Source organism: Callithrix jacchus, chromosome 5, assembly GCF_049354715.1.
Source record: "Callithrix jacchus isolate 240 chromosome 5, calJac240_pri, whole genome shotgun sequence".
NCBI lineage: Eukaryota > Metazoa > Chordata > Mammalia > Primates > Cebidae > Callithrix > Callithrix jacchus.
Window position 1 is genome coordinate 82,276,101 of NC_133506.1, and position 16,865 is coordinate 82,292,965.

A 16,865-nucleotide genomic window follows, 5' to 3' on the forward strand; every position below is an offset into this window, starting at 1 on the left:
AAGCAATTTTGAGAAAGAACAAAGCTGGAAACATCACAGTCGCTGTTTTCAAACAATATTACAAAACTATAGTAATTGAATCAGTATGGTGCTGGTATAAAAACAGACACATAGACTAATGAAACAAAAGAGAGAGCCCAAAAAGAAACCCATACATATATGGTCAACTAGTGTTTGACAAGGACACCTAGAATGCACAACGAAGAAAGGAAAGTCTTCAATACACGATGCTGGGGAAACTGGATATCCACATACAAAAGAATAAAGTTGTGTACCCTTGTCTTATATCATGTATAAAAATTAACTGAAAGCACTCTTTAGTTGGATTGACAGTGAGTGCATTAGCCTTTCCTAGTAATTTGTAGAAATCATAGGAAGGTCTTTGAAACTTTCTTAATCCAAGGATAATTTGTATTAAGTGGCATGTGACATTTGGGTGACATATTCATATATTTTTTTAAGTTATTATATTTTACACACTAATTTTGATTTGTTTTTTTAAGTCAAATATACGTTTTTCACTTGTCACTAACTACTCTTGTAGATGATTTTGGTGGAATAGGAGACACTTATGAAGTGATTTATACGATGTAATTGTTTTTGCTGTGGTTATAACTACCCAAAAGAGAAATCTTTATTTTCTGCAGAAAAATAATAAAAGTAAAAATAAATTATAAAGAATATACAGGCCAGGCATGGTGACTCACACCTGTAATCCCAGCACTTTGGGAGGCCGAGGTGGGTGGATCACGAGGTCAAGAGATCAAGACCATCCTGGTCAATATGGTGAAACCCCATCTCTACTAAAAATACAAAAAATTAGCTGGGCATGGTGGCGCGTGCCTGTAATCCCAGCTACTCAGGAGGCTGAGGCAGGAGAATTACCTGAACCCAGGAGGCGGAGGTTGCGGTGAGCCGAGATTTACCATTGCACTTCAGCCTGGGTAACAAGAGTGAAACTCCATCTCAAAAAAAAAAAAAAAAAAAAAAAGAATATACAATACATTCACAAACTAAAACAGAATGAAAACATAAAAATTAACAGATGAGCTGTAAATTGAAAGAGATTAAAAATTACGGAAGCTATTTCATTGACTATTATACTGGTCATACTGGTCATTATTGATGTTTGCTGAAATTTAAAGATTTCAGATTGTTGAACATGTATGTAAATAAATTATCAATAAGAATATATGTATTTATAAATATGATTCAAAAGCTTCACTTCCTCAGAATAGTGTTACTACTCAAGTATCAAAGAGGCCAATTGGGTCATGAACACATGAAGAAGCATCGACACAATGTTTATAATCTAATCTTCATGGGGAAAAACAATGCTCAAAAACCTAGAGATGTGAGCAAGACCAATAAAATTTCTACAATTTGTCAAGATTGTTTAAAATGATAACTCCGATTTCCCTGGTTGGCTATTGCTTTTCTGGAAGCCTGAGGGGGGAAGCTGTCACTGAGGTCCCTGAAGTTACCCGGGCCCAGGAGAGAGACAGCGTCAACTGACAGCTGCAGTACATGCCGCTGAAGACCCTCACTGGGAAGAGGCTGCCGGACCGTGTCTGCCATCCTCATGCTTTGTTTTGTTTTTTTTGAGACAGAGTCTTTCTGTTGCCAGGCGCCAGACTGGAGTGCAGTGGCACAATCTCGGCTCACTGCAACCTCCACCTCCCGGGTTCAAGCAGTTCTCCTGCCTCTGCCTCCCAACTAGCTGGGACTATAGGCGCACGCCACCACACCAGCTAATTTTTTTGTATTTTTAGTAGAGACGGGGTTTCACCATGTTGGCCAGGATGGTCTCGATCTCTTGACCTGGTGATCCGCCCACCTCAGCCTCCCAAAGTGCTGGGATTACAGGCTTGAGCCACCGCACCCGGCCACCATGCTCATGTTTTAAAGGCTTGTCAAGATAAGTCAAAACTCCTTTTCCTTTTTTAAGTAGAAGAATTTTCAGGTACTCAACATCACAAAAAACTAGTTTATTGTGTTTGCCCTATATTAATTTTTTTTTTTTTTTTTTTTTTGACACAGAGTCTCACTATGTCGCCTAGGCTGGAGTGAAGTGGTGATCTTGGCTCACTGTAACCTCCACCTCCCGGCTTCAAGCAGTTCTCCTGCTTCAGCCTCCTGAGTAGCTGAGATTACAGGCATGCGCCACTAGGTCTAGCTAATTTTTTATTTTTAGTGGAAATGAGGTTCCACCATTATGGTCAGGCTGGTCTCAAACTCGTGACCTCAGGTGATCCACCCACCTGGGTCTCCTAAAGTGCTGGGATTACAGGTGTAAGCCACCATGCCTCGCCAAGGCTTGAACTTTCCAGTTGGCCATAGCTTTTGCAGTGGGCAGCACTCTTCTAAATTACCTAGTCCCTGACACTGTAGCCCAAAGGTTTAAGCAGAAACCTCAGTGCACTTGATGTTACTGGCCCTCTTTATACAGAGGATAAATATGCTAATTCTCTTCCTTAAGAGATAGCCCTGAAAAGGAAAAGCTCAATGTCATCAAATGCAACCAGCTCAATCCCATTGAGCGCTTCCCCTTTCAAATTCTTAACTCAGTGGGTTTCATCAGGCTTCTATGTAAAAATACCAGAAGACTCCAATTCGTTACCCTGATACAATCCCATGACTTCATTTGCTGGAAGAACTCATAGCACTAAATTGGTAGTGCTGAATGGTATCTAATTTCCATGATCATCTCCTCATCCCCCATCAACGAAACTGAGTTTTCCTAATGCTCACTAAATTGTTTTCAGTGGGACTACAGAAGCCAATCTCTCCCAGCCTCCTTCTGTTTTCTTCTTTTGATGATATCAGATATTTGGCTTAGAGGAAGACAATTAAGAGTTCCCACATTAATTACCAGGAAGAAACAGTCCCAAAAAAGGCCAAACAGCAACATCCACTTGGCTCTCTGTTTATTGTAAGACATTGTAATTTCCCAAGGCTGGTTTAGATAAACACATTTTGTCCAAGTTCAGGCGCCGCTGTTTTCCCCCGTTTCATGAAATTATCAATAGGCAGGCCTTTGATTTTTCTGATCCACGCAGCTTTGCGAGCTTTTTCTGGATCAACCACTCCAGTGGACTCCCTGGCCTGATATTCCTTCATCTTGGCTTCCTGGTACTCTTTCTCCTCCTTCACAGTCAACAGCATGAACTCAGTGTTCACTCTAAGGGGATCAAGGGCTGTGTACATGCAAGGCCGTTCTTTCTTAAGAGACAGGGTGGCTGTGCCCATTTGTGGAGCTAGCATGCGGTTTGGTTTAATGACCTGCATACTGGTCAGGGGACCCGTACTGCCCACTGCCCTTTCAATTGAACTGGTCACTTGGTCTCCACCCTTTAAGCTGCCAGAGAACCTGGAGCAGATAATCATGGGCTGGGGTATGGTGGACTGGACTCTGGGACTGTGCAAAGAGTTCTTCAAGTTGGGCTGCAGTTTCCGGATTTCAAGGGGAATACTGGTTTGTTTCACGTCTATGGGAGGATTGCTGAATCTCAACCGATCAACTGCATATTGGATTGATTTTCCTTTGAAATTCAAGACCTTCCTTGGGTATGTAATTGAAGCTTCCCAGGCGTCGGTGATTTCTGTTTTGGGCCTACAGGGATAGGCAAATTCCCCAGAATTATGGGCTTGCTGCAGGGTGCTGACAGTCAGGAGGAATCGATCAGGTGACATAGGGATTTTCCAAGACTTTCTCTTTGGGTGATTGATCAATTCCTCTGGAGTTTCCAATTGTTCTTGTTTTTGTCCTTTTTCTGCATCATCCGCTTTTTCAAAAAAAGAAAATAAAAACAAATTGGCATTCTGTGAAAAATATTGAGTTGTATGCATTTAGTACTCGGGCATTCTAACTTTGAAGCACATTGAGGTCTTTGTTGCCCAATAGGTATGCCATTGTACAGGCAGGCATCCTCAGTGGTATTAAAAGTGAGGATACTAGGCTGGGTGTGGTGACTCGCGCCTATAATCTCAGCGCTTTAGGAGGCTGAGGCGGGTGAATCACCTGAGGTCAGGAGTTCAAGACCAGTGTGGCCAACATGGCAAAACTCCATCTCTACCAAAAAGGCAAAATTTAACCAGGCATGATGGCAGGTGCCTGTAATCCCAGCTACTCAGGAGGCTGAGGCAGGAGAATTGCTTGAACCCAGGAGGCAGATGTTGCAGTGAGCCAAGATCCAGCCTCTGAACTCTAGCCTTGGTGGCTGAACAAGACTCCATCAAAAATCAAAAAAAATGAAGATACTAGAAATGATTTAATAAAACAACGTTTTGTTGTTGTTATTTTTGTTTTGTTTTTGAGACGGAGTTTTGCTCTTGTTGCCCAGCCTGGAATGCAATAGTGCCATCTTGACTCACCGCCACCTCCACCTCCCAAATTCAAGTGATTCTCCTGCCTCAGCTTCCCGAGTAGCTGGGATTACAGGCATGCGCCACTATGCCTGGCTAATTTTGTATTTTTAGTGGAGGTGGGGTTTCTTCACGTTGGTCAGGCTGGTCTCGGACTTCCAACCTCAGGTGATCCACCCGCCTCGGCCTCCCAAAGCACCTGGCCTAAAACAAGTTTTTAATATAATGCTAGTATTGAATAAAGTGTATACTAGCCTCTAGGTGTGCATATTTTGAAGGCAACAGGTGTGATTTCAATGCTCCACATATTTTTGAAAATGTGAAGCTGGGAATGACCTTCACGTCTCATTTAGGATTCACACAAAGCAGATCTTATAAGTTTATAGTAGCATACCTATATTTTTGAACAGTTATTATATCACAAAATTTGAACTTTATCTTATTAATCAAATTTGATTCCAAATAATCTTGAATGTTGCTCAAAATAAAACCTGTCTTCAAATAACATGTCACCCAGGGTAATGCAAATAATCACAACATGACTAAAAGGCAGTTCCTAAAGAGGAGTTCCCAAAATGAACGATTAGCAACAGGTCCAAGAGCTACTGACCTGAATCAGAGACTCCTGCCATGTTGGTTTTGATCAAGACCTCAGAGGTATGAAGACCATTAAGTGAACAAAGATATCTTCACAGGCGAGCAAGTCTATTATGCCTTTCCCATTTGAGCTTCTCAATCCCTACAATACCTCACAGAAACACCAAAAGCATTGTCCTCAGGAATAACTGAGTCATGAAAAGTAGAAGTCCTTTGCCTAGTCTAACCCAACAAGCAAAATCTGTATCCCAGGCTATACCAGAAAACAAAATGTAACAGTGTGTGAAGCATATCATTTCCCTTGGCCAAACAGATTATATCCCAAGATGTTTGTGCATAGACACTAGGAGCGAAGGAAACATCACATTTTCCCAAATCTTTACGTTCTTAATTAAACAATATTGTATTAGAACATGTATCACTGAGTGGCTGGGCTCAGTAGCTCATGCCTGTAATCCCAGCACTGTGGGAGGCCAAGGCAGGCAGATCACCTGATGTAAGGAGTTCAAGACCAACCTGGCCAACATGCTGAAACCCCATCTCTACTGAAAACACAAAAATTAGCTGAGCATGGTGGTGGGCACCTGTAGTCCCAGCTACTCGGGTGGCTGAGGCAGGAGAATCACTTGAACTCTCCGGTCTAAAAACAATACATTCTGCGTAGATCATTTTTCTGTTTGTCTCTGTCTTAAATAAACAGTTTTATTTATTTATTTGTTTGTTTGTTTATTTATTTGAGACAGAGTCTCACTCTGTCGCCCAGGCTGGAGTGCAATGGCGTGCTCTCGGCTCACCGCAACCTCTGCCTCCCAGGCTCAAGCGATTCTCCTGCCTCAGCCTCCCCAGTAGCTGGGATTACAGGCCTGTGGTACCACATCCGGCTAATTTTTGTATTTTTTTAGTAGAGATGGGGTTTCACCATGTTGGTCAGGCTGGTCATGAACTCCTGACCTCGTGATCTGCCCGCCTCGGCCTCCCAAAGTGCTGGGATTACAGGCTTGAGCCACCGCGCCCAGCCTGAAACAGTTTTATGATATACGTTTTGAATTTGGGGGATGGGGTATTGGTTGCTTTTTGTTTCGGTGGCAAGTATTAAGGCTAGTCTTATCTACTGTGCAAAGATTCTTATAAGTTTGAAAATCTAGCTTCTGCAAATCAGAAAGTTCCCTTTAACCAGCTGATAAATTGTTTGGTGGATCAGGGAGAATGGCTCCTACCTTCCTGGAGGGTTAGGATTTATATCCTCAGGAAACCGCTGGCCAAAATATTCCACAAAGAAACCAGTCCTCGCCTGTTCCCATCACCCCCCCACCAAACCCCAAGCTACGCTGTGGCTTATCACTGAACTTGCTGGTATTTCATTTTTTTTTACCTGAAGATAACTTGGCTGGCTTCAGGAGTACTCGGGACTTGGGGGGTTTCTTTGGTAGGAACTCCTGGATCACAGTTTGTTTACTGGATACAGACTCTCTCGGGCTGTGAACCTGAGTATTAGACTTGAAGAGAATTTCCATGAGGATATTTTCTTCTTTTTCCTCCTCTTTCTCCTTATTCTTCTCTTGTTTCATTTTTTCCATGGCATACTGCCACTTTATGTGCTCAAACTGGAACATGAGAACATTGCTCTCTGTGTTGACCACCATCCTGGAACCAAAACAGGGATGCCCGTAAACGGAGCGTGGAGGCCACTGAGAGATGCACTGCAGTTACTGTCCCACCTGATCTTTAGACCAAGGGAACAGTGTCGGGGTAACGACCCAACAGACTAGTGGTGTAGGGGGCTGGAGGGTGGATAGCGGTAAAAGGCATCAGACCATGTAGCAGGATTCGTTAGCTTTGTCACTTTTCTTTAAAAAATAAACATGATCGGGGCACATATGTTCTGATTATTTCACTTCTCAAGTTAAAATGCCTATTTTTTTTTTTTTTTTTTTTGAGACAGAGTTTCGCTCTTTACCCAAGCTGGAGTGCAATGGCGCAATCTCAGCTCACGGCCTCCGCCTCCTGCGTTCAGGCAATTCTCCTGCCTCAGCCTCCTGAGTAGCTGGGATTGCAGGCCCAGCTAATTTATTTATTTATTTGTTTGTTTGTTTGTTTGTTTGTTTATTTATTTATTTTGATACGGAGTTTCACTCTTGTTACCCAGGCTGGAGTGCAATGGCACGATCTCGGCTCACCACAACCTCTGCCTCCTGGGTCCAGGCAATTCTCCTGCCTCAGCCTCCTGAGTAGCTGGGATTACAGGCACACGCCACCATGCCCAGCTAATTTTTTGTATTTTTTAGTAGAGATGGGGTTTCACCATGTTGAATAGGATGGTCTAGATCTCTTGACCTCGTGATCCACCCACCTCAGCCTCCCAAAGTGCTGGGATTACAGGCGTGAGCCACCGCAGCCGGCCAAAATGCCTTTTTTAAAAAATTTAGTTTGAGACAGTCTCATTCTGTCACCCAGGCTGGGGTGCAGTGGCATTATCTCGGCTCACTGCAGCCTCCACCTCCCGGGTTCAAGCAATTCTCATGGCTCAGCCTCCTGAGTAGCAGGGACTACAGGCATGGGACACCATGCCGGGCTCATTTGGTGCTTTTAGTAGAGACAGGGTTTCCCCATATTGCCCAGGCTGGTCTTGAACTCCAGAACTCAACGACCCACCTGCCTTGATCTCCCAAAGTGCTGGGATTATGAGCCACCATGCCCGGCCTCAAGTTAAAATGCTTTTAAATGAATTTCTGTTCTTGGAGTGACTGCCTCTGCACACAGATGTCTTGAAATTCACTGGATTTTTTCGCTGTTTTGTTTTGCACAGCTTCCAAACCCAATATTACTATTGCTGCTGCTGGGAATGAGGGAAGCTCTCTAGTGGGGAGCCCTCATCTCCTTCTCAGATCCTCCACACAGACACCACACACTCCACGCTGTCACTCCAGGCAGGATCTCTGCACATACCCTAGATGTAGACAGAGCATCTGTACTTTATAAACAGAGGTGATTTCTAACTTCTCTAATCCCCACTTTTATGCTCCATAGACAAAGAGCTCCAGAACTTGCCCTCCCTATCCCTTTCCTGTCCCCCTCAACACTGCCTCCCCGACCCCCCAGTTTCACAAGCAAGCGGCTTTCCCCTGTCTGTGCTCTTCCATTAACTATTAGCAAAAAATGAAAATACACTGCGCAGGATCCTTTCTGCTCCAAAAGGCTGCAACATTAAGACCTTAATCAACAGCATAAACTCGAGAACAGTAACTTGTTTTGGCTGGAACTGCTGGAATGGAATGGGGGGAGTCATTCCAATAAGAAATCTCTTTTAGACTTATTTTTACTCAAGCTGAAAGGAAATCACCTTTCTTTGGATGCTGTGAATAAAATATGGTCTGAGCTTTTTCTTTCTTTTTTTTTTTAGCAGCATGACTGAAAGGTGTTGATTAATTGAGCCTTGTTACCAGGCTGCCCTCTTTATGATGGTAAATAGTACCAATGAAGTTTCACTAAAATGAAGGCAATATGGTTCAGAGAGATTAAGTGATGCCTCAAGTGAGCCTGAAGTAGAATTTATGGGTTAGTTCTATTTGGTCATTTTCATATAACGGCACCTGAATCTATGCATATAAAAAGCTCAGTACTGTATACAATGCAGACAGTTCAGGTACTAGTTTTGTAAGCTCACCAGCTCAGCTCTCCTTCACTGCACCCCCTGCTGCTGCCAGCCCCCACACTCTTATTTGTCCCTTTGCATTAGAAGTGAGGCATCAGAGATAGCTGATAGAACTCTCAGGCAGCCAAAGGCATGATCAAAAAGCAGGCAGGGGCTGCACGTTGATCGAACTGTGGTCCTTACAGAAGCGTTACCTTGCACCCACTGCAATTCCCACAAACACCCAGGATGAATTAAGAGTCAAAATGAACCATGATTGCTTCCTGATTACTAAGTTTCGTGCAAAGTCCTATTAGTCCCCACAAGACTGTCGCTCTGCCCAGCCAAAATTGTAGAGAGGCACTGCCTACTCTCTCCTGTTGACAGCAAATCCAGGGCTAGTATCCCAGGGGAGGAAAAAATCAAGCAGAATCACTCACAGTTCTGACCTCCACACCTACCACCCACCTGTTGCCCCGAATAAAGAAGGACAGCACAGGATCGCCTCTGCCATTGGCTTTTATCACCTTCATACAGTTCCCATTGAGGAAATTGTAAATTCGGATCTTGCCATCTGCACAGGCGCTGATGACCCGGAGGAAGAGAAGGAACACGTGGAGCACCTCCCTGGAAAGGAACAGAGCAGCAGGCAGTACCCTTCCTCTCATAAAGGGCCTGGGTTTGTTTGGAGTTTGGGGTATTTTGTGTGTGATTGGGAGGCAGTGGCCGTAACTGGCCACGAAATGGGGTTTACCATCATTTCATAATTGTGGAAGTAAATCATGAACCACTTCTCAAGACATACCTCTTCCCATTCTGGAGCTACTTTCCCTGCAATTAGGTCACAGGGCCACAGATGACAAAACAAAGGAGATAATGTCACAATCTTTTTTTTAATCTGACATATAGATGATCATGTTTGTCTCTTGCAATTTGATTCCTAGCTTTTAGTTATACATAGTCATGCTGAGAATTATTTGATATTATAATTCCTTTTAAAATAATATTATCATATTAAAAAGAAAACAGTAAGGAAAATGATTATCTTTATCTAAAGCAAATACTTTATATTTGAGCAGTTTCCTTTTTATCTTAAATTGGTGGCTTTTATTCTTTCAGTGAAATATCCTTAGGGAAAATTATATCCAGGGATGAGATTGAGGAGTGTCCTTTTTTTTTTGAGACAGAGTCTCGCACTGTCGCTAGGCTGGAGTTCAGTGGCATGATCTCAGCTCACTGTAACTTCCACCTCCTGGGTTCAAGAGATTCCCCTGCCTCAGCCACCCAAGTAGCTGGCACTACAGACGCACCACCACACCTGGCTAATATTTTGTATTTTTATTAGAGATGAGGTTTCACCATGTTGACCAGGATGGTGTTGATCTCCTGACCTCATGATCCACCTGCCTTGGCCTCTGAAAGTGCTGAGATTACAGGTGTGAGCCACCGCGCCCGGCCTCAGGAGTGTCTTTTTTGACGGCCAGCAGGAAAAGGGAGGAGGGACCAGGAGAAGATCTAGACAGATTCCTGCAACAAAATCCTTTTTAGAAACTTTCTGGGTTCATATTAGATCCCAGATATGTGAAGTACTCAATTCTAAGAAGTAAAAGGACCCCATTCCTGTTAATGACACAGAAAAGTTGAATTTGATACCACCAATTTGTTAGATTCTATATGCAAAGCAAGTCTATAAATCCCCGCCAGCTCTACCCATCCAAGTCCATTCATGGCCTAGTTCATGTGCTACCTTCTCCAAAAAGCCATTTCTTATCTTAATTTCTTCCCACATCTCCCCCCATCACACATGTATACAAACTTCAAGTATACTTTCAGATTCTCTTGGGCACAACTCATATTATTGCATGCTTATCACCTACCATAGCACTCAGCCCATAGTAAGTCCTTAATTTATATTTGTTGAAAAAGTGACTATCTGATCATGTTTTCAGAGTATGCTCATTGCTACAGTGTGTTAAAAACATGACATCCACCCTATGCCATTTGGCCTCAGACTTGGTCAGACCCCAGGATCAGATGAAGACTTTTCAAGGCCCCAACCATTAACCAAACAAAAATAGCAAAGACCTCAAAAGGCAGGAGCATGATCAGCATACCCAAAGAACAGCAAGGAGGCAAATATGACTTGAACCCCTGATTATGTGATAGGGAGAGAGAGATAAAACTCATCTATAAAATAAGTATTAACAAGTCTAACAAGGCCAAGCATAGCAGCTTATGCCTAAAATCCCAGCACTTTGGGAGACAAAGGTGGGAAGATTGTTTGAGGCCATAAGTTCGAGACCTTGGCTCTAAGAAACATTTAAAAATTAGCCAGGCGTGGTGGTGTACTTCATAAGTAGCTTCACAAGTCCAGCTACTTGTGAAGCAGAGGTGATAGGCTAACCTGAGTGTAAGAGTTTGAAATTATGAGGTTACAGTCAGTCATGACTGCATCACTGCACTCCAGCCTGGGCAAGAGAGTGAGACCCTGTCTCAAAAAAGAAGAAAGAAAGAAAGAAAAGAAAAAAAAGAAAGAAAGAAAGAAAGAAGGGAGGGAGGGAGGGAGGGAGGGAGGGAGGGAGGGAGGGAGGGAGGGAGGGAGGGAAAGAAAGAGAGAAAAAGAAAAAGAAAGAAGAAAGAAAGAGAGAAAGAAAGTAGAAAGGAAGGAAGAGAAAGAAAGAGAGAAAGAAAGAAGAAAGGAAGGAAGGAAGAGAAAGAAAAAGAAAGAAAGAAAGAAAGAAAGAAAGAAAGAAAGAAAGAAAGAAAGAAAGAAAGAAAGAAAGAGAAAAAGTCCAACAAATTTTGAGATTTTTTTCAAGGTGGAAATATAACTTTTTTGGTGTCCTAAGCACATCAGTCTGCCAATCATGTAATCCAGCGCTGGGAGAGATGCCATGTGATAGAAAAGTTGGCCTCTTTGTATATCTCTTTTGATCTTGCTGAACTGAGCCCAATACTTTTCTTCCCAGAGATCCCCATGATACTTAGTAGTTCAGTCTACATCAGTGTAGCCTAGTAATTAAAAGCACAATTGGGATCAAAAAACCTGGGATCAAAACCTGACTCCACCACTTATGGGCTGTATAACCTTCAGGAAATAGTTTAATATCTCAGTCTTCAGTTTCCTTTTCTATGAGACAGAGATAGTAAAAATTTCTGCCTCAGAGGATTGCTGTTAGCACTAAATTAATTAAGGCATTTTAAAAGCTTAGTTCAATACCTGACACAATAGTGGTTACTATGATCTTACAATAGCCCAATCTCCTTTCAGCTTTTACCTCTGCCCTAGAAATAAATTGTTTGTCTCCTTTTTTTTCTCCTTCTTCATCAAAGTCGCTGTAGACTGATGTTAATGAAAACGGTGGGGTAAGAAATTCCAAAATTCTGCCCTTCCATAAAAGCAAAGAGAATCTAGCAAAAACTTCCAGAATCAATTTATCCAGAACTCTGGAAAATAATCAAAGGTTTGCAGCAACCCCGGGAGAACTTAGACAAGTAAAATGACGTGGTGTCACTAAGAATAGTGAGACTTCAAGGTCAGGAGTTCAAGACCAGCCTGACCAACATGGTGAAACCTTGTCTCTACTAAAAATACATGCACCTGTTATCCCAGCTACTCAGGAGGCTGAAGCAGGAGAATCACTTGAACTCGGGAGGTGGAAGTTACAGTGAGCCGAGATTTCACCACTTCACACCTCCCAGCCCAGTGGTAGCCACCAAAGTAACAGCCCCCATTTCTGGTAGTGGAGGGAACAGAATGGACCTCATTCTGACAACTACAACAACTGAAGAAAGAAAAAGAAAGCTCACTAGAGGGGGCTCTAGTGAAGAGGAGGCTCAACAGCATATTCAAGCAAGCAGAAGAAGCAAAGTACTTGAAATAAGGTCACTTGAAGTTATGCAGTGCGTGGAACAGAAAGAAAATAAAGAGTAAAGGAAATCAATAGAGCCCCAGAAATCTGTATGGCATCATCAAACAAATCAATATATGCATAACAGGAAATCCAGGAGGAAAGTAGAGAAAGAGGCAGAAAGAATATTTGAACAAATTATTGCTGAAAGCTTCCCAAATATGATGAAAGACATTAACTTACAGGTCCAAGAAGCTCAACAAATTCTAACTGGGACAAACTACAAAAGCTCCATACTTAGATGTATCATAATCAAATTTTCAAAAACCAAGGGTGAAAAGAATAATGAAAACAGCATGAGAAAAGCAGGCCCTCATGTAAAGAGGATCCTCAAGTAAGATTAATTAATGATTTATCTTTAGAAAAGTGTCTTAGTCTATCGTGTGCTGTTATAACAAAATACCATACAATGGGTAATTAATAATCAACAGAAGCTTATTGACTCATGGGGTTTAGAGGCTGGGAAGTCCAAAACCAAAGGACTGGCATCTTGAGTGAACCTTCTTGCTGTGCCCGTCCATGGTAGAAAGGCAAAAAGAGGGCAAAAGAGAGAGCAAGAGAGAACTGAAATCATCCTTTTATAAGGAACCCATTCCCACAGTAATGAACCTATTCCAACTATAGCATTAGTCCATTCCTGAAAGAAGACCCCTCATGACCTAAATACCTCCCATTAGGCTCCACCTCCGAACACTGTTGCATTAGGGATTACGTTTCTAACACATACTTCTTGGGGACACATTCAAATTATAGAAAAGAAAAATGTCAAGAAAATTAAAATGACACACTAAAAATATACAATTAATGCAAAAGCAGGCAGCAATGGAAGAATTCAGGAACAAAAAGTACATAAGACTATAAAAAACAAACAGCATAATGACAGAAGTAAGTCCTCTCTTTTTTTCTTTAGAGTCAGGGTCTCACTCCATCACCCAGGCTCGAGTGCAGTGGTGAGATCATAGCTTACCACGGCCTTGAGTTCCTGGGTTCAAGTGATCTTCCCACCTCAGCCTCCTCCTGAGAGGGTGGGACTGAAAAGGACAACTAGTTAGAAGATCCACAAGGAAATAGAAGACGTGAATATCATAAACTATCTAGAGCTAACATACATATACAGAACACTCCACCAAACAGCAGCAGAGGGCACATTTATCTCAAGGGCACATGGAACATTTTCCAGGATAGACCATATGTCAGGCTACAAAACAAATCTTAATATATTTTGAAAGACTGAAATCATACAAAGTATGCTCTCCAACTACAATGAAATTAAATTAGAAATGAATAATGAAGGACATTTAGAAAATTCATAATTATGTGGAAATTAAACAACCTTCTCTCAAATAACCACTGAGTCAAAGAATAAATCAGAAAGGAAACAAGAAAATAATTTGAGATGAATGAAAATGAAAACACAACGTATCAAAACTTATGGAATGAAGCTAAGCAGTTCTCAGAGGGAAATTTATAGCAGTAGATGGCAATCTTTCTCCAATAGAAACTAGAACACGATCAAACAAAAATCAAGAGGCAGAAAGGAAATAATAAAAATTTTGCAGAAATTAAAAATAGACAATTTAAAAATACAGAAAATCAAATTAAACCAAAAGTTTTTTTTTTAATTCATTCATATATTTATTTATTTTGAGACAGAGTTCTGTTCTTGTCGCCCAGGCTGGAGTACAATGGCGTGATCTCAGCTCACTGCAACCTCCACCTTCCAGGTTCAAACTATTCTCTGGCCTCAGCCTCCCAAGTAGCTAGGATTAAAGGCGCCCGACACCACGCCCAGCTAATTTTTGTATTTTTCAGTAGAGATGGGGTTTTGCCATATTGGCCAGGCTGGTCTCAAATTCCTGACCTCAGGTGATCCACCCGCCTCGGCCTCCCAAAGTGCTGGGATTACAGGCGTGAGCCACCATGCCCGGCTGGTTCTCTTTTTAAAAAGTCAACAAACTGTTAGCTAGATAATTGACAAATCTTTGACCAAGAAACTAAGAGAGAGGACTCAAATTACTAATACAAAGAATGAAGCAGGGGACATTTTTACTAACTGATGAAAATGTTGTGTAACTAGATAGTGGCAATGATTGCACATTATAAATATACTTTAAAAATTTAATTGTACACTAAAGTGGTGAATTTTATGTCATGTGAATCATATCCTAATTAAAAATTGCAAAGAAAACCAAATTACAATGTGAGCTATGGAAAATACATTGAGGAATAAAGTGTTTTGTTTGTTTTGTTTTGTTTTTATGAAACAAGGTCTCACTTTGTCGCCTAGTGCAGTGGCACAATCCCAACTTCCTGCAGCCTCAACCTCCCCAGTCTCAGGTGATCTTCCCACTTCGGCCTCAAGAGTAGCTGGGACTACAGATATGTGCCACCATGCCAGGCTAATTTTTGTAGAGACAGGGTTTTGCCATGTGGTCAGGCTTAAATTTAAAAAAAAAAAAAAAAAAAAAAAAAAGACACTTTACAGGCCAGGAGCGGTGACTCATGCCTGTAATCCCAGAACTTTGAGAGGCCAAGACAGGTGGATAACTTGAGGTCAGGAGTTCGAGACCAGGCTGGCCAACATGGTGAAACACCATCTCTACTAAAAATACAAAAATTAAGCACTTTGGGAGGCCAAGGCGGGTGGATCACGAGGTCAAGAGATCGAGACCATCCTGGTCAACATGCTGAAACCCCGTCTCTACTAAAAATACAAAAAATTAGCTGGGCATGGTGGCACGTGCCTGTAATCCCAGCTACTCAGGAGGCTGAGGCAGGAGAATTGCCTGAACCCAGGAGGCAGAGGTTGTGGTGAGTGGAGATCGTGCCATTGCACTCCAGCCTGGGTAACAAGAGCGAAACTCCGTCTCAAAAAAAAAAATACAAAAATTAGCCAGGTGTGGTCGCACACACCTGTAGTCCCAGCTACTCAGGAGGCTGAGGCAGGAGACTTGCTGGAACCCAAGAATCACAGGTTTACAGTGAGCCAAGATCATGTCACTGTCCTCTAGCCTGGGCAAGAAAGCAAGACTCTTTCAAGAATAAAAACAAAAGACACTACATAGTACGGAAGCTTTTCCAAAGATCATCGTTCCTGTTGGTCCTACTTTGCATCCTCAGATTTCCTCCCTCCTATCCATTCTGTCCCATGCTACATTCAAAAATCTTAATTTTAGTTGAAAAAGTATTAGACCAGGATTGGAAAGGAGACCACTTTCTCTAGCCCCTGTTCCATCAAAGGACAGACAGCAACTATATCTGCTTTCTCACCTATGTCACATTCAAAATATAAGTTATCAGTCCAATCATTAGAACTTTCCAGAAAGGCAAGCTGTCAAATTATTCCTTGTTACCAATCAGTTAGATATATTTATTGAGGACAGCGCTCCTACAGACAAGTAAGACAAGTGGAGAGAAGACCTACAAATGAGAGATTGACCACGTCTTCCAAATATCTCTGGTTTTTCTGTTACTGTGTAGGATAGCAAGAGCTAATACGAATGTTATGTTAGGGACTGTCATTCAATAGCAGTGAGAGTTGTCTGAGAACGTCTCATAGCAGAGGCAGAGGGAGAGGCTAATGATATGAAGGAACAGTGACCAAATTGCTGGGCTTCCTAGGAACAAATTATTTTCTGCTAACTAACTAATCCTACTAAATCCTGCTGAGAAGGTTTTAAAACACATAGATGACATTATCAGGTGATTTCATAAAGTTTGACTTCCTCCCTGAGATCAAGGCTTGATAATCCAGAAGGTTTACTAAGCTGGTCGGACAGAGTTAAAATCTTGTGGTGGGGACTAAGAGGGCTTTTCACAAAGCTTAGCAATCAGGAAGCAATCATGGTTCATTCTGACTCTTAATATCTAAGGGTAAGCTAAGTCACTGAACACAGGGCCCTCCTGGCACCTACCTGTCAATAATGCAGTCATATACCATAGACCGAGACCACACAGATACACCCACACCTCCTTACACGTCCCACAAAACTAATGTGCCCGCCTCAAAGTTTCCTATAAGGGTATAAGAAAATCTAGGACTATACTAAAAATAATGAGCTGGGCACAGTGCTCATGCCTGTAATCCCAGCACTTTGGGAGGTAGAGGCAGGCAAATTGCTTTGAGCTCAGGAGTTCAAGACCATCCTGGCCAACATGGCAAAACCCCACCTCTACTAAAAATAAAAGAATTAGCTGGGCATGGTGGTGTGTGCCTGTAATTCCAGCTACTCAGAATTACTTGAACTTGGGAGGCAGAGGTTGCCGTGATCCGAGATTGACCACTGCACTTCCAGCCTGGGTGACAGAGCGAGACTTCATCTTAAAAAAAAAAAAAAAAGAAAAAGATCAATTTACTAAAA

At 42.1% G+C, this 16,865-nt stretch overlaps 1 protein-coding gene across 5 annotated transcripts in view; it reads right to left on the bottom strand.

Annotated features, from left to right (window-relative positions):
• Positions 1-2,910: 2,910 nt before the first annotated feature.
• The window catches only part of FBXW10 (F-box and WD repeat domain containing 10), a 35,438-nt gene continuing 21,483 nt past the window's right edge, over positions 2,911-16,865 (bottom strand). For 3 of the 5 annotated variants that reach the window (XM_054255889.2, XM_054255887.2, XM_054255886.2), the window contains 3 exons: positions 9,062-9,220; positions 6,335-6,606; positions 2,911-3,785 (listed from right to left, as the gene is read on the bottom strand). In XM_054255889.2, coding sequence (XP_054111864.1) covers positions 2,962-3,785; positions 6,335-6,606; positions 9,062-9,220 — 1,255 coding nt within the window. In that variant the 3' untranslated portion in view covers positions 2,911-2,961. The remainder of the gene's footprint in view (positions 3,786-6,334; positions 6,607-9,061; positions 9,221-16,865) is intronic. The other 2 variants (XM_054255890.2, XM_054255888.2) reach the window with 1 other exon arrangement.